Source organism: Topomyia yanbarensis, chromosome 1 (assembly GCF_030247195.1).
Source record: "Topomyia yanbarensis strain Yona2022 chromosome 1, ASM3024719v1, whole genome shotgun sequence".
In the NCBI taxonomy this organism is placed as follows: Eukaryota; Metazoa; Arthropoda; class Insecta; order Diptera; family Culicidae; genus Topomyia; species Topomyia yanbarensis.
In genome coordinates this window covers 146,781,020-146,799,623 of record NC_080670.1, presented here as the reverse complement: position 1 = coordinate 146,799,623, position 18,604 = coordinate 146,781,020, and the positions used below count along the sequence as shown (strand labels likewise).

The 18,604-nt window shown below is 39.4% G+C and overlaps 2 protein-coding genes across 2 annotated transcripts in view; one reads left to right on the top strand and one right to left on the bottom strand.

Moving 5' to 3' along the window:
* Positions 1 to 18,604, top strand: part of LOC131676734 (uncharacterized) — a 216,929-nt gene that overhangs the window by 94,278 nt on the left and 104,047 nt on the right. The gene's annotated exons all lie outside the window — the stretch shown is intronic.
* On the bottom strand, positions 12,969 to 17,031 carry LOC131676002 (uncharacterized). The gene is made up of 3 exons (XM_058955127.1): positions 16,858 to 17,031; positions 13,133 to 14,608; positions 12,969 to 13,091 (listed from the first exon to the last, which is right to left on the bottom strand). Exons 1-3 carry the CDS (start codon positions 17,029 to 17,031, stop codon positions 12,969 to 12,971), a joined length of 1,773 nt encoding a protein of 590 aa, XP_058811110.1.

Genomic DNA, 18,604 nt, shown 5'->3' with positions numbered 1-18,604 from the left:
GTGCCTTGAGTCCGGCCATAAATCTTACGAGTGTAAGGGCACAGACAGGAGCAAACTATGTCGTCGCTGCGGCGAGGAGGGGCATAAGAAGCGGGGTTGCACTAAGGCGCACAAGTGCCTTATCTGCACCGCTAAGAAGCAAGCCCGTAATCATGCTATGGGCGGACCTTCATGTCCCTTCGGTGAGGCAAATAAGAAGCCGTGAACGTTACACAGCTAAATCTTAACCATTGTGCAGCAGCCCAACAGCTGCTGTGGCAGTCGGTCTCGGAGTCGAAGACAGATGTCGCCCTCCTATCAGACCCGTACAACACCTCTGCCGGCAAGGCAATTGGGTGTCGGACGGGTCTGGAATGGTGGCAATCTGTACAAAGGGACGGTTCCCGGTTCAAGAGGTAATACACTCCTCCGCCGAGGGTGTTGCGATTGCCAAGATCAATGGTGTGTTCTATTGCAGCTGCTACGCTCCACCAAGGTGGCCCATAGAACAGTTCAACCAGGTGATCGACAGGCTCTCGTCAGACCTAGTGGGCCGGAAACCGGTAGTCATAGCGGGAGACTTTAACGCTTGGGCAGTGGAGTGGGGCAGCCGCTGTATAAATAGCAGGGGCCAAGCCCTAATGGAGGCGCTTGCGAAACTCGATACTGTGCTAGCTGACAATGGCTCCGCTAGTACATTCCATAGAAACGGGGTGGAGGCGTGGATTGACGTAACATTTGCCAACCCGAGGCTGGTTCCAGGCATGGAATGGAGGGTAGACGAAGGCTACACCCATAGCGATCATTTAGCAATCCGCTTTAGGATCAACTATGTGTTCAGGCTAGCTATGCAGAGATGCCTTGACGAGTGCCGTTTCCCCGATAGATGGGAAAGGCAGAAATTGGTGCTGTTGCCGAAGCCCGGGAAGCCGCCAGGCGACCCATCGACGTACAGACCAATCTGTCTGATCGACACGACTGGCAAATTGCTTGAGAGGATTATCCTCAAGAGACTAACCCCGTACACAGAAGGTACGGACGGCCTGTCAAGCAACCAGTTTGGCTTTCGGAAGTGTAAGTCCACAGTGGACGCTATCAACTCAGTGATAAAGACTGCCGAGATAGCGGTCCAACGAAAAAGGCGAGGCATTCGATACTGTGCGTTAGTGACACTTGACGTGAAGAATGCATTCAACAGAGCAAGCTGGGATGCCATCGCGATCTCGTTACACCGGCTTAGCCTACCGATGGGTCTGTACTGGATCCTGGAAAGTTACTTCCAGAACCGCGTACAGCTATACGAGACCGATGCCGGTCAGAAAAGGATTCCGATTACCGCCGGAGTTCCGCAGAGCTCGATCCTAGGCCCGGTGCTATGAAAGCTCATGCATGACGGGGTTCTGAGACTGAAGTTCCCTCCTGGGGTCAAGATCGTCGTAACCTTGGAGGTCTACGGGGAGTCAATCCCTGAGGTAGAACTAACCGCAGAACACGCGATCAACACGGTGGAGGAATGGATGAGCGCGAGAGGCCTGGAGCTCGCTTATCATAAGACGGAGGTAGTTAACGTCAACAACCGCAAGTCGGCACAACATGCAGTTATCCATGTGCGAGAAGTCGCGATCACTTCACAGCGGAGTCTGAAGTCTCTCGGAGTCATTATAGACGACAAGCTGACCTTCGACAGCCACGTCGATTATACATGCAAGACAGCGTCGACTGCTGTTGTGGCTCTATCGAGGATGATGTCCAACAGGTACAAAGGTGTGCGCCAGTAGACGTAGGTTACTGGCAGGCGTTGCCGTATCTATCCTCAGGTACGGCGGCCCGTCATGGTCAAGAACACTGAGAGTAACCAGTTACCTACAGAAACTGGAGAGCACCAACCGCGTGATGTGCCTCAGAGTGATATCTGCCTACCGCACGAAAAATTTAGTGCATGTTCAGGAGAGTTTCAGTTTTAGATTTATAATTTTGACAGTTCTATAATATAAAACTGAAAATTTTAAAACTGGAACTTTCTGTCCCCAGCAGCAGTTTTAGTGGGTGTTCAATTCAGCTTAAAATTCATGTCTCGCCATGCCTTCACCGTTACTGTATTCAAATTTATTTTTCCCCAGTCTATCGGTTCTAAGTGTCTCTGCTGAAAACTTTGCATGTATTTAAAACACAGTTCTAAACAGTGTTTTAAAATCAGCAACAAAAAGAACGGCGTCGTATAATAGTTTTAAATTTTGAAACAAAACTGTTCGAAATAATAAAACAAAACGCTCTGCTGGGGATGTGAATGTTTCAGTTCCAGTTCTACTTTGAAACTCCTATATAAAATAAAACGCTCCTGAACATGCCCTTAGGGGTGCCAAACTTCCAGATTTATCTGGATTCTTCCAGATTTTTAAACGTCGTCCAGACATACAGATTTGTGTTTGTCTGATCCAGAATTCAGAAAATTTGCCCAGAATTACCCAGACAATTTCAAAAATACAATGAGTTACGAGAATGCATCGTTGATTTTTGAACTGCCTACGATTTCAAAATAAAACTTTTAAAAAAAAATTTCCAATACGACGTACCAAAGTTTTTTTTCACTAAATGTGAATAAATTTTAATGAGTTTTTATCAGCTGGAAGTTCAGTAATCCAAGATACTGAAAGCTCAGAGACTCAAATTTAATCCATATGCTACATGCTGAAAATTAAGCATTTAAATTGGTCAGATTGGCGGCGCAATTACTGATTTTTCAGAAAGCCGAAATATATTGTTAACCTATAAAAAATTTTCATTAGTAAATTGCAACAAATACAGCACATAAATATAAAATAAAGCTTATTCAAAAAATGTTTTGGCCATCCAGACAATTCCAGCCTTTTTCGAAAATTTTCATAGACTTCTTGGAAAAACACTTGGCATCCCTGCTCCATTACCGAAACTCGGTGAATCAATGAAAGTGAACTGTCAAACTGCTGCCATTTGTTCGATTGAAATTTATGCATACCGTTTGTTTCTGTGATTCAGTTTTAGTAATCACGACCGCGATATTGAGGGGATACCGGAAATAGAGCAGTAGAAGGAACAAATTAGGCGGCTCATCCGATGTTTCTGTAAGTGCTCATTCATTGAAACAAACCTGAAACACGTTCAATTTTATACGATTTTAATTGTAAATGAAAAATAATAGTATCAAAAAGTCCGGAAGCTCTTTTTGGAATTGCCGAATAAGTTTGGTAGCTTTTTTACTGAAATCACCGGATTTGTCGGTAGTTTTTGACAGATGATTAGAAAACGCCATTACCGAAGGTTCTGTAACTAATTAATTTACCGAAGTGAATACCGAACGTTCATCTGTTGAAAGTTCGGTAAAAAATTAACGAATACTGCAAATGTGTACCATTGAGCTCCGAACTCCACGCAGATATTTTCCAGCGGTACATTTCCACAAGTCCTTTAGCTTCTAGCTTTATCAACCTCGGATATTTCCGTACGGTGAAACCACAGACTAGCAGATATAACACTATGAGGGATTTCCCTCAAAAAACATCCATCCCAGAACACTAACTTCACCTTTTTTACGGTCCCAAAAACTCATTTGCTGGTGGGTTACCCTCAGGTTTGGGAATAATTTTTTACTAGTTGTCTATCCTCCATATGCTTGTTTATATGTCAGCGGCGTCATAATTGCAAATGTGGCCACAGTCCCAACTACAAATATATTTAAAATGACCGTTAAAGCGGGCGAAGAATAGTTTTCGAGTGTGATGTCTGTTAGTCTGTGGTGAAACTACACTACTCTGATTCTCTCTGTTCTCAGGCAGCGGAATTTCTCTCGGTACCGATGTCCTAGATGGTAAATCTACCCTACTTCGACTGTAACTTGCAGTGGATGTCGATGTCTATTTCATGAGCTACTTAGCTTCCAGATTGCCACAATGTATTCGGGCAATCTGCGGCGGTGGAACTACCTTACTGCCACTGTGTATTTCTCGGCGGTGTATTTCTCTTGATACCAATGCTCGTTTTCATGAGCCGTTTATCTCCTCGCCTCATAACGATATACTCGATCTAGTCTCCGGTGGTGGATTCCATACTCTACGAGCCAATCGGTAGGTACCGAGATTTGTTCGCAATTCCGGGTGAAGCGTAACTGCTGGTTCACTGGCCCAACGACCCACCATTGGCTATTAGACGTGACTTACCCGCTCTAGTCGCCGGCGTTCGATTGGCATAAGCTTCTCGATACAATATATTGTAGCTGTTTGATTTTCTCACATTTATCTTCCGTTTGAGAACGTTTCTGGATGCACGGTACATTACAGTTCGTTCCTCGCTATCTGTTCCGATTCTGACTCACTGAACGCGTCTACTGGCTTCAAGAAGGCAGCCTGGAAGGAGATTGGTGTCTCGTTCCACAGTAGGATGGACGCCCTCTGTTCCTTGGTTTTTTTTCTAAGTATTGTATCACTTACCCGCGTTAACGTTTCCGCTGTCTATGCAAGGGACCTCAATGAAAAGATCCTTGTCGAAGTTTATTGTCTTCCACTTCCAGTTTTCGTCCTCTACAAGTATGAAAACTGGCTTTCCACTTGTCAGCTTGTTGGTTAGTACAACCAGCATCAGGGTATACTAACCCACCGTCCATCATGGTGGTGCATAACAACTGTCAATGAAAACACTGTTGATTTTAGTGAAGGGTTCATTCGAATGAGCGCTCGACTACTTCACGGATGTGGAATCTGCCCATAACTTGTATCGCAACACTATCCGCTATCCAGTTATCGTTATCATGAGTAACTCCATGCGGCTCTATAATCGCTACGTCCTATTTTATCTGCTGTTATCTACCACAGCAATGGTCCCATAGTGTTTAGCATTCACTTGGGTTATCTGCAATATTGTTGTCCTGGAATCGCCTTCTTGTATAAGGGCATGTAGAGAAGCTTCCCATCATTTGCATCACAGAGCATGCACCTCGTCTGATCCGTACAGTCCCCGATACTTTGTCCCATTTCGCCGCAAAGCAGAAGAACCGGGTCTGGTGGTAACCACACTAAAGTGCTGAACCTTGCGCAAACGGTAGTGTGAGAAACCGGGTTGGATATTCACCACACTACTAAAGCATAAAAATTATCATTTGTCATTAATAATGTTTCCGGCAAGCAAAAAGTGCGCTTTAATTGCCAAAATAAATTGCTCCGAAGGCTACTTTATTGCAGCAAACGTACTCTATCAAAAAAGGGATCTGCTCCATCTGCGCATGGTTCTTACTTCACTCCTACAGCTCGGTATTTTCTTGCACCATTTTGAGGTTTTCAACCCTTTTAACACCAAAGGTCTCTGAGTGAAAATCGATATGAGCAGAAACCAGCGGCTCACTTTACAAAAAAATAGACGACACAGCTAAATCACACTTAAAAACCAGACATTTGTTATACTGGTTTCACTTTTTGTTGGGGGAGAGTTTTAACCCATTATATCCTAGCGTATGAAATTTCATACGCAGAACTATCCAACGTTTAATGCGTATTTACTGCAGAATTTTGGCATCTAACTGCTTTATTATTGCACTAATGGGATTATTGCACCTCATATTTTATTGTGAAACAAGACAACTGGCATTTTTTATAATTTTGTTTACATTTTTGAACCGTGTATAGTTGGGGCAAATGGCGGCTGAAAAGTAAGCAATACATTTAATTGAACTTTTTTGTTGGAATTCGTGCTAATAGTTCCACTATGTGACAAAACGTTCCTACAGGTGTAAAAGAAGTGTTGTCTATCAGAAAATCCGAAGAAATATGTCAAACAACTTAAAATTTGTTGTTTTTATTTAATCGTGCGAAATTTTTTGCACGACATATTTTCACTCTCAAAACCATTTTAAGCGGTGATTTTATTTTTCCCATAATCTTTGATACATTTTTTTGTGGAATTGAAGATATCACTGCATTTGGCTCACTTTTTGAAACCCCTGGGTTATAATGGGTTAATAATAAAAGGAATAATTTTATTTGCGCAATTTATTTTGACGACATCACCCCTCTGAAACACCGCCCGGTGTTTTTGTTGCGGCCGTGTTGCTCGTTGGTCGCTGCAGCACTGGTTGGTTGGTGCAGCAATCCAGATATCGGGCGATCATCACCGGTGTGGTCACATAGAAGATCCCGATTCCAACCGATACGATAAATGCAAAAAGGCAAAAAAATTCACGATCAGCTTGTGTAGGCATAGAACAACCGAAATTGTTCGAAACAGCTAGAACGAGAGTTTTCCTCTTCATATCTGAGTAGAACCTTTTCTAACATATATTAAGATGTTCTCGACCAGATTGTGCAAAAGAAAAGAATTTCTAGCGTATCAGCCCCAAATACGTACACAATTCGACAGATTCTAACACATCATAAAAGTGTATTTAGTGATGTTGGATTAATCGAAATAATCGATTCATTTTTACTCGATTATCGTGTATGTAATAATATATAAGCTACGATTATTCGTCGATTATGAATTTTATATTTTATTAGAAATCGACAAACATTTGATTAATGGTTTAAAGCTTTCGAATCCTGTAGCATCCAAACAAAACTAGTCTATGACTGTAACAAATTCTTATTGACTCGACGAGGCAAATTGTATATATCGAACTGGAATCCACGTTGAATTAGAGGAAAGGCACATGACACTCGAAAGGAACGAAATGGCTGAAACCTCCTAATAGGAAAGATTGAATATAGTACCTTCAGAAACATTATATGCGAATGTGACTATTTATCTGGCATTGGAATCAGGATGGGTTCTACTCTACAGAATAACTAGATCGCGCCGATTTCAAAGAAATTTGAATGACTCGGCAAAGCAATGAACATTAAACGTTACCCACATTAGGAAAGTACAATTTTCCTTCTCTTTACTAAGATTTTGAGCTAATCGTTTACTTCAATGAAAAAATAAGCTTTTGATATAGGCCGATTACAATACGAAACAAAATGAAAAAAAATTGGGAGCAGGACAAAAAAATGGCGAAAGTTTGGAGTCCCATGAAACCACTGGTGAAATAATTTTTTGAAAAAAATTGGAGCGGGCCTTCGCAGTTTAAAACCAAAGTTTGTATGGAGAACTAGGGTGGTTCTACAGGGCAGATATCAATGAAAATGGTCATCTTGAATTTCCGCATAAAGTTTTACATAAAATGCTTATTACATCAAAAAGTAATCTATGCAAGTCCTTAGCTCAATCGAATTGAAACCTCAAATCCCTGCCATTTTTTATTTGTTCTGCTCCCAAGCCCAGTTCATTGGGAAAATTCGATCAAAAATGGCCATTTTCACCAAAAAGAAGCTTTTTTTTTAAAAAAATTCGCAAAACTTCGGTTTTAAACTGTGAAGTTCAGTTTAATTTTTTTTCGAAAATTTCTTCACGATGATTTAGTTGGAACCTTAAATCCCTGCCATATTTTTATTTGTTCTGCTCTCAAGCCCAGTTCGTTGGAAAAAATCGATCAAAAATATCCGGTTTCAACTAAAAGATACAATTTTTCAAAAATTTCACAAAAATTTGTTTTTAAATTGTGAAGCCCCGTTCCAATTTTTTCCAAAAACTTCTTAGCGGTAATTTAGTTAGAACCCTAAATCCCTGCCATCATTTGAGTTTGTTCTACTCCCAAGCCCAGTTCATTGGGAAAATTCAAATTCAATCAAAAATGGATATTTTCACCAAGATGTTAGCCATGTAGAACCACCCTAGTTCTCCATACAAACTTTGACTTTAAACTGTGAAGCCCCGTTCCAATTTTTTTTTTCAAAAATTTCTTCACCACCTTTCGCCATTTTTTTTTTTGTTCTCCTCCCCTATCGTGTGTTGAACTGAACAGTGTTATCAGATATATTAATAACCAGCTATCGGGGTTGAAAATCACGAAAATAAAAAAAAATGTCGGGTTAGTGGCAAGATATGAATGCTGAATTGAATGACGTATTCAGATTTTGTATATAAGTTTTCATTTCCATGGTTAGGTACCTTAAAGTGAAGAAAAACGCAGAAGAGTGAGGTGAATGTTGTAAAACTGTTCTTTAAGAACATGCTGAAAACAGTCACAAGGTGGCAGCTAAAATGGCTGCGTCGTTTCTGCTTCTTCTTTTTATTTCATCGTCAAAATGAAAACATTGCATTTGAATGCAAGACAAAATCGTTTGTAACTTAAATGTCTTATCTCAGATTGCTTAGAAATTGTATCACTGTATGTAAGCATGTTAGCATATGCAGATGAATAGATTCTCTTCACGGAATTCTGATTCGTTCGGAAAATGTACCTTATTATTTTTCAAAACAAATCAAACACGTGGTGCAAAAATACGATACGCTTGTGTATGTGTGTCATCTCCTATCGGTATAGTACGTTCTAGCCGCACACAGCTGCTGAACGTAACCCGAACATATCCGAACATAACCGAACCTTTGTTGTTATTTTAGACATCGCTTCACCTTAAGGTTTAGATCACATAATTCCAAAATAGTCAATTCCGGACGCCTTTTTTCAAAAAAGTTTTGCAGCAGTTTAAAACGCATGTTGATAAATAAGCCTAGAAGTTATTGTGGAGAAATAACTCTTCAAAAATCAATTAGGGACTTGGTGTCATTAGCAAAGTTATCGTTATTTTTATATTTGATGGTTCAAAAATCATTAAATTCTCATTAAACCCGACCCTCACGTGCTAAAGACAAACGGAAAACGCCATTTTTCATGATTTTCCTTCAATTTTCCGACAAAGGATATATGGACTAAGCACACTTGAATTGTTTTATTTTTTGGAGCAGTGCTATTTTTGATGAATAGCTAAAATCTTGAGCGTTTTTTCAAAACGTCATATCTGCAATGAGTTACTCTCTTTGTTTACTTTCTCTTTTGTTAATAATTCGGTCACTTTAACATTTATCCATCAACTCTTTGCATAATATGCTAGTTAAAACCACCGTCTTTCGATCTGTACTGTAAAATAAGTGAAAAGTGTTACAGTGACGCCGTAAAAATCGAAAGAGAAAGTAAACAAAGAGAGTAACTCATTGCAGATATGACGTTTTGAAAAAACGCTCAAGAAATCTCAAAGATTATATAACAAAATTTTAATTAACTCGTATCCCATTAGCCTTAGCCATACACTTTCTTCAACAAAATTACGCCCTTATGCTTGACTTAACTATTGGAAGTGTTTCCTATACTTTTAAAATTTTGCAGATACCCAGTTTTGATGAAAAACTAGCGAAAAATCCAAAACTGCACTTCTACCTGCAGTTGTAACGGCTTTGCCCATCTTATACAGTCGTTATTCGTTGGTTGGGCCACAGCCTATGTCCAACTAACGAATTTGATTCGCTAGTTATACCGACTGATAAATGTAAAAAACTCTCCAAAGAAGACATTAGTAGTGTAAAAGATGGTTCGATAGATTGTCAAAGTCAATTTGACGTGAGATTTTGACGTTCAGATGCTTTTTAGTTGGACAACGGTCCAACTAGCGGAAGTCCACCTAAAAAGCGGTCCAGTTAAAAAGTGTCCAACCAGCGAATCACGACTGTAATCCAAAAATTGTACAAAATAACTCGCCAGACTTATCCATTTGAATCTCCAGACAAATAAAAAAAGATGATAAAATCTAAGACAGTTCCACAGCCCTTCAATAGGCATGAATTTGAAATGTTACCCACAATAAGCCAATTTTTCAAAAAATCGATATTCGCCGCCAGTATGGAGCGTTTTAGTAAATTCACTTTGAAGAATAAAGTGGTCATAACATCCTAAACTTTAATTCAAAAAGTGATCCCGATGACCTTTTAACATGATGTCATTTTGGGACACCCTACTGGATATGCAGTCTGAATAATACTAATTCACCATAAATTTTCATTTCAAGAGATTAGCGTCTTACTCTGAACAGTATTGTCCATTTACTTATTTAGGTACATACTATAATGTGCTAGTGAATAAAAAATAATCCACTTCCTGGCCATAAATTACCATTTGCGATAAGCGCACCATAAGCTAGCATGAATAATTAATTTAAATGCTACACCGACCGTCTAGCTCTGTATCGAGTTGTTTCCATTTTTTTCGATGTTGATTGGGTGCGAAATTGGAATAATGCAACGAATCCGATATTCAGCCTGTTTTCGTCTGCTTCGCAATGTTGGTAGCAGATACTTTAGTTTCGCTTGAATTCAGTACGCTTTTCCTTTATTCGAATTCCACCCACAATTTCGTTTGAAAAATAAAACTGCTGGTTATTATAGAGTGGTTTGCTTTCACGCACGCTTTCATATGTGCAAAAGAGAAACGTTCAGTATAAAGATGGGACGCGTCATGTGTAGGTATCCTGAAATTGATTGAGATTGAGCCAATGAATTTACTTTAGTGTTGCTCTCTATTTGTTTACTCACTATCGTAGTATCGTAAAATCAAATAGGTACAGCAAATCTAAGCGACCATATGGCATCCCACATTTCACCATCGTGAAATATTTTTTGAAAGAAAATCATTTCGTTCTATTCTGTTTCCAAAAGAACACTATTCCGTTTTATACTCGATCTGTCCCAATTTCGATTGTCGCTAGTTTGTGACATTAATCATCTCATTCGTGCTTATCTCCGCCCTCAATGGTCGCCCGCGACTTTTGCAGTTTTCTTTGGCGTAAAGGTGAAAGCCTGTTGGCTCGTTGGCTGCGTGCTTGTGGTAAACTGTCTAATTGTTGCCTATCACTACTCCAGTAGGTTTGGAGGAAGGTTAACAGTAAACACAAAACAAACAAAAATACAAGTTCCGCCATTCTAACCAATTACATACTACAGGTACGAGTCGCTTCACTGAACTACCCTGTAACGAATGAATGTGAACGCCACTGATCGGTAACGCAGCGTGATCGATAAGTTAAAAATCTTCAACTACATCAAAAGAAAAGCAATTCTTTTTAAGCATTTTTAACGTCTATGCTATGTACTATGCGATGTAACGTCACTCTCTTACACCCAGGGACGGATCCAGAAATGAAATTTGGAGGGGGTCCAAAATTTCGATTTTAAAATGTTCATTGCACAATATGTAATTCGTAATAACCTCATTTAAATAAAAACAGTTTTGGTGGTCGAACCCGGTTTGTAATGATTTTGAGTTTAGAATGAATTTGAAATAGAAACTATTTCAACATTTCTCAACAAGTTAACAATTTTCGGGAGCAGTCTGGACCCACAGGATCCTCCCCCTGGATCCGCCACTGCTTACAGCGAATTCTTGTTAACGTCCAAGCTAATGCCAATTAGAAATAGTTTGGCGATGCTGGTGATGCGAGAATCTAGTTGCAGCTGACGTTCTGCATGTCGTTCAAATAAATTGACCATTATAAGACAGAGTTCTTTCATTTAATTATACTACATTAATAATAATAAAATGCACTTGCTTTTCATTATCAAAACAGATACTAGCATTTCAGCTACGACGTGTCCGCATCAGTTTGAAAATAAGTCTGACTAGTATCTATTCATGCTATTTAAAATTGTCCTTCAAATAATCTTAAAGTTTTATAAACTGTACTGTTTTCATTATGCAAAAAACAATACTCGAAAACAAACCTTTTTCGTCATTCTAGACGACCGATCTCCCTTGAGCACAATGCTTGGATCAGAAAATGAGAAAGCGAAAAATCGAAACTGCCATAATAATCCTATTAACTTCCCGTAGCCCATTATTACCGCTCCAGCCATCGATGCTTCGGCAGAGCACGTCGCGCGCATTTCCGGCAGTCAGAAGAAATTATATCACGTTATTACCCAGCAGCGCCTCTGTTGTAGGGCGTGCAACCCATTCTCACTCACTATGTTTCTAATATCATCTCACGTTCAACGCATTGACTGAAATGGTAAGACGAACACTGGGGCACTCGATTCGATGTTTCGCCCAAAAAGGAGTATTTCACATTTATCCCGCTGGGTTAGGTTTTATTGTCAGTTTCTTAGAAGCAAAACAAAAACTTTGATACCGAACTAATGCATGCTGCATGCATCATCGATCGTAGGTCGACCTATTTTAATGAGGCGCTCCACGCGCTGCCCAATATGTTTAAAATAAAAACATGACTAGTTCTACAACTTGTCGACAATTAATTATTCGATATGTCAACCTTCAATTTCAATTACGCTCTCCACGCGCTGTCGTAATTGAGAGCGAACCAACGTAACATTCAACTCTGACATCGAGTTTAATCCCTTGGTAATGAGAGCTTTTATACTTGGGAGCCTATTTTCACAAGTAGGCATTCCATTGTTCGAGGGGTTGGATTGATGCAATGAGATGTATTCTATACATTCAGCACATTGCAATTGCATGGGCATTGAGGTGCACCCATTCCGATTAATGTTTCAGCTTTTGTTTGGCTAGGTGAGAGATGAATTTTTGCCAAATCAAAGGTGTCTTCGGATAGTCGTTCTTGCTATTCATGAACGATGTTTATTGATCGTTACATTTTATTTGCAATATCTCTCGCCCTCATTCTAGTGTGAACAGATCAACTTTTCCGAAAGCACCAAACAGTTTGCCACGGAAACAGGAGGTGGGGTGAAACGGGCCTTTTAAATAAACTTATACCTACTTGATTGTGTCAGAAAATCGATTTTTTGTGTTTTATTGTACCTTCTATCAAAAATGTTTCTTCAAAATTTCATAGGACTCCAACTATTGGAACTAAATTTATAGCACTAAATAACCAAAGGTGTCCAGCGACCTGAGTGACTATTCAGTTATTGCGCGAGTTAACAAAAAGAGTTTGTGATACTCTTTTTAAAAAATACAACTACACTACTCTACCGTTCCACATCGAATGAATTTATTTCAATTAATTAGCCCTAACTACAGTTCAATACTGCTAACTCTGCAATCCTCGCGGTGGTGCCATCCATCCGGTCACACGTTGCCATCGATTGGGTCGCACGTTGTCGTCGTCTAACAAAAATGCCTAGCTTGGCGATTGCGATGTTTGCCGGTTGTCTCGAGGAACTTCGACGTCAGCACCTGAGTCGCGTGGCTTCATCGTTAACTCGTCCTTCCTGAGAGATGAGGTTCCGTACGAATCACTTCTCTGATTGTCAAACGTCTAATGTTAGGTTGGATGTCTGGTACTGGATCTTCGACTGTTGTGGTCCTGGTTGCAGGTTGTATGTTTATGGTAGCTGATCTATGGATGAGAAATCTAAGGAGAAATGCTATACCGATTAAGCTAAGTAGGGACATAATTCCCCCGAAAATGGATAATGTTGGCCACTTTATACTGTTCGTTGATAGCCGGATAACATCCAGCTCCTTCCTCGTTTCCAGATGGAGTTTATGTAAATGGTCCAGGCTGATGTTTAGAATCTCTTGATGCATATTCACATCGATTCCGTCTAGGGGTAGTTGTATTGGGTTTCCCGGTAAGGTTTTCACTCTTGAGCTATATAAAACATTATTGATGTATAACTGACAATTTCTGAAGAAAACGATGAATGCTCCGGTCAGGTTTCTGTTTGTTAGGCCACAATTTGATGAAAGGGTGAAATTTTTCATAGTGTTTATGAACAAGTGTTGGTTGTCTAGAAAAATAACTTCTTCTTCAACTGGGTTGGTGGTAAAATTACAAGTTGCCTGTTCTCCTTTCAATAGCTGCGGTATGCAGGTTGAATTGTCCAATTTGATTTCGTTTGCGTCGAATATAGTAGGTTCGACTGAGTTTATGGAGTAAATCTCGTCTTTGTGAGTTAGATAAAATCGATGATCTATATGAATTTGCTTATTTTTGTGAATGATTGGGTATAGACGTATTTTGTTGAATATTCTCGGGTCGAGTTTTGGCATTTTTATTATGAGTGCAATTTCCAAACTGTTCGTTGCCACTGATGTCGTCGCATAATTCATTCCCTCCAGAGCAGTATGAACCGTTATATTTTCCCTAGCTAAATCATTGATTAAAATATCAATTTCACGTTGGCTCAGAATTTTTTCGTTTACTATTCCTAATTTAGCTAACAAGATTGTATCAATTATCTGGTTCAATTTCTTTGATAAGTAGTTTAAATGAAAAAAAATCTTAGTGGAATAAGTTTCGGCTGATCTTGTGTTAAACAGATTGGTTGCATTTTTCGTTTCAAACATTGCTTCCTTCAATTGTAGGTTTATCTCACGGTTAATCCTGATCTGCTCATTATTGTTCATAATTAAATTATTTATGGTCGAATTGATGATTCTCAAATCATTGGCATCTGGACTGCCAGCTATAAATTTCCAAACTGTGCCTAAGCTATCCCAACGTTTATGACGTCTGATAGGGTCTATGCTTTTTAATGCAAAATCTATTTCGTTAAATTTTTCTATTATTAAGTCGGAAAATTGATTTCTGCTAAAGTTTTCAAACTGATCTCTAAGGCTTTTTACTTGCATTCTAATAGTCGTTAGATTGAAGTGATGAATGTAATATGTGTGGTCAAGTTTGATCCGTGCCTCGCCTTGATCGAAGATCACGACTGGTTGACGTCCTACGTCCCGTAAGTCGAGTGTCACATCTTGTGTCGATTGAAGTTGGTCTGGTTGAATACATAGTAGCAGTAGTAGTCTGAAACGTAGAAGTAGAAGTCACGTTTTATATTTTCCTAATTTTCAGGTCGTCTTTGTGGATTCGTCGGTTATCGTCAGTCGTAATTGTGCTTTTGTTAACTTTCGAAATTTTTATTTTTTTGAACCTTTTCTTGTGTTTAAGTCTTTGTCGGGTCGTCTCGTATGCGTCTTGATTTTCTTCGATCGGTACAGGTTTCTTTTTTTTATTATGGTGTTTCAACGCATTTTTCTGGGTTCGTAGTAGGTTTCTGTAAGTCTTTTCGATAATGTCCGGTGTACGAGGAGAGGGAAGAATTATTTCCAAAGGAGTGAAATTTGTGGAGGAGTGAATAGAAGAATTATATTTCTGTACGGATAGTTGGATCAGGTCTGAAGTTGAGAGATTCGGATTTTCAGTTTTTGTTATTCGGTAAATTTCTAGGAGCGTTGAGTGGAAACGTTCAACGGTTCCGTTCATTTCGCTCCGTCCGGTGGCGGTTACATATGGGTTGATTTTGTGTATGTTGTAAAAATTAACGATCTCTCCCGTCATAAAGGATTTTTCACCATCCATCACAAGTGTGTTTGGTGCTTTGTACTTTAAGAGAATATCCTTTATTGCTGGTATGAGGTGGACGGCTGCTCTTGATTCGATTTGTGTGACTTGAGCGAATTTTGAAAATTTGTCGACATATGTCAAAAAGTGAAGACTCTCTAAAAACATAATGTCGATGTGCGCTATTTCAAATGGAGCCTTTGGAATTGGTGTTTCTTGTATAGGAAACTTTATCGGGTTTCTATCATATTTGCACTCATGACAAATCTGACAGTTAGTGATAAAATCTCCTACCATTCCCGATCAGAATGAAATAACAAGATTATAACAGAACACAATTTTTGTAACATATTTTGTTTTAAATTAGGTCTCGTTAGTAGTTAAAATAACAGAAATTTATAACAAGTAACAATGCGAGATATAGTTTTGAAATATTTCTGTTATGTGTTTCTGACCGGGTTTGAGCTAATTTTGGAAAGAAATAATTTCGAAATATTTGCTGTTTATTTTCCTGTGCACCTCTGTGGGCTCTGTGGTGCTCAGTGCGGATGATATTCCATTGGTCATCTTCCTCTGTTATGTCTTCAAGCATATTCTGAGTGAAACGAATTGTTAACAGATTTTGTTGTCCGAAATGTCTTTTATAGACCTCTTGCATTTTTCCCATTGTGTTCTCATCTGTTAACAAACCATTTACTTTAGAATAGATAAAGTGGTTTTTTAGTACCTGTAATAATGAATCATCGTTAATTTCATTTATATAAATTGTAATTCTTGTGTATCCTGAAAATGGGGTTTCTGTTATTGTTTTATCAGGTCCTTTCTTTATTACCACTTGATGACGAAATACGTTGATTGGCGATTCAGTCGAAGGTATATAAAAGTCGTCGCTATTTTCGGCTGAATGTTGGGTTGCTGATAGGGAGCATACAATTCTGCTTAAGGCGTCTGCCACCACGTTTGCTTTTCCTGGCTTATACACTATTTCATAATCATGCTCCTCTAAATATGCCTTCCATCTTTTGAGTTTTGCATTTGTATTTTTTGGAGATAAAGCAAACGTTAACGGTTGGTGATCAGTTAGAATTTTAAACTTCGCCCCGTATAAATAGTTTCTAAATACTTGCAAAGACCAAAAGATCGCTAGCATTTCCTTCTCTGGCACAGAGTATTTTTCTTCCGTTGAAGACAAAGTTCTGGAAGCAAAGTGAATCGGTTTGTCTTTGCCGATGTCACCTGGGGATAGGACAGCACCTATAGCGAAATCAGATGCGTCCGTTGTGAGAATAAAAGGTTTCCCATAATCTGGGTAAATGAGAACGTCAGACGATTTTAATACGTTCTTCAACTTGTCGAAGCATCGTTTTTCATCACTCGAGAGCGAAATTTTTCTATTTGATGAGGGATTTCTTTCCCCCCGAAGAAGGTTTGTAAGAGGTTTTGTGATTTTCGCAAAGTCTTTTACAAATCTTCGATAATAACTCATCATTCCAAGGAAGGAACGAAGCTCTTTGAGATTCTTAGGCTCTGGGTACCTATTGATAACTTCAATTTTTTTAGTGTTAGGTTTGATTCCTTCAGCACCGATAAGAAATCCTAAAAATTCTATTTCAGAATGCAAAAACTCGCATTTTTCCAACTGAATCTTGAGATTTGCGTTATTTAGTGTTTCTAGAATTATTTTAAGATTTTTCAAATGTTCGTTTAGGGTCTTTCCAAATACGATGACGTCATCGATGTACACATAGCATATTTTCCCTATGTGATCTCTTAGCACGTCGTCAATTGCCCGCTGGAAGATCGCAGGAGCGTTCTTCAAGCCGAACGGCATTCGAGTGAACTCATATTTCCCGTTGTTGATGGCGAAAGCCGTTTTCTCGATATCTTTCTCCCTCATTTTAATCTGGTGAAATCCAGACGCTAAATCAAAGGTGGTGAAGTATTTTTGACCCTTTAGCTGATCTAATCCCCCCAATCTCGGGCATTGGATATTTATCGGGAATTGTCTTCTCGTTCACCTTCCGATAGTCTATCACCATTCGGATTTTTTCTCTCCTGAGGCATCGGGTTTCAACCCATACTGGTGCCGTCCACGCTGAACGAGATGGTCGAATAATACCATCTTCCAGGAGTTTGCTGATTTGCTTTTTTACCTCGTCTGCATAGGCAGCAGGGTAAGGATATACCTTCTGATGAACTGGAATATCATCGGTGGTATTGATTGTGCACTCAACGTTTGTTGAGCATGTTAATTTTGCATTTGTTTCATGAAAAACTTCTTTTGAGCTGTCGAGGACAACTCTTAGTTGATTCTGCTCCTCTTCAGTAAGATGAGCTGTTCGAAAAACACTATTGGAAGTACAGTTTGTCTGAGAATATTCGCAGAGAGGAATGACAAGTTTCTGATTATCAGAATACAAGGTCAAAGTCCTATTAGGAAAATCAATATTTGCATTCAAGTCATTCAGTATTTCTGTCCCTATGATTCCGTAGAAAAATGAATGGAACTTATGTAACAGAAATTTAGTAACGTAATTAATTTTCGGATAAAAAAAGATTATATTTATCGCAGAGGTTGCGTTAAATTTACCGTTAGCACTAGTGATGCCTTCGGCATTGAAATTATACGGCCTGCTGTCCTTGTAGGCCCAGGCAAGTTTTGGATTGATTAAGTTAATGTTTGCTCCTGTATCTACTAAAAAGGGGAACTGTCCACTAGTAGTCTTCAAGTTGATGTAGAGCAATATAGGTTTCACCAACTTGAGTTCCATTCTAAAAAATGGGTGGCTGTAGCCTCGTCTTGCTGCGGTTCTTGTTCTTGCGTATCTAATTTAGGTTCCGGTTCTGCCGGTGATTGCATATCATAATATGGATATGAATCGTCGTAATAATCATATTCGTAATTATAGAGATCTTCTGTTCGATCTTCAAAAATGGTATCGATAGGATGACCGTGCTTTTTGAATGGGTACGGATACGCTTTCCCCGATATCGGCGGTGGTCTTTTAAGATTCATTGGTGGCCTGTTACCATAGTCCACATTGTGTGTTCTCATACTCTGATCAATATCCATCGGCTCGGGTTTCGGTAATGGTTTCGCAGCCCAAGGCCGTGGGGGTGCCTGGAATGGATTAGGCTGGTACTGAGGTCTGGTTTGGGTGAAAGGATTGGCTTGAAAGTGTTGCCTGCCAAATGATGGCATCTGTGGAAAATTCCTTGGGGCTGGAATTGGTGGAGATGGATATCTCCTTGGAGGTGGTCTAGGAGGAAGCCTATTGATTTCCAAATCCCTTGGTTTGGGAGTTGGGGTGAAATGTTCATTTCGGAAGGGTGCCGATCTGGTATCCATATTGTGGTAGTCTAGGCAAAACTGATACGCCTGGTTTAACGTCTTTGGATTGAATGTTTTTAGTAAATGACAGAGGTTTTTCTAACCCTCGAATAAATGCATCTATTGCTTTTTCTCGAAA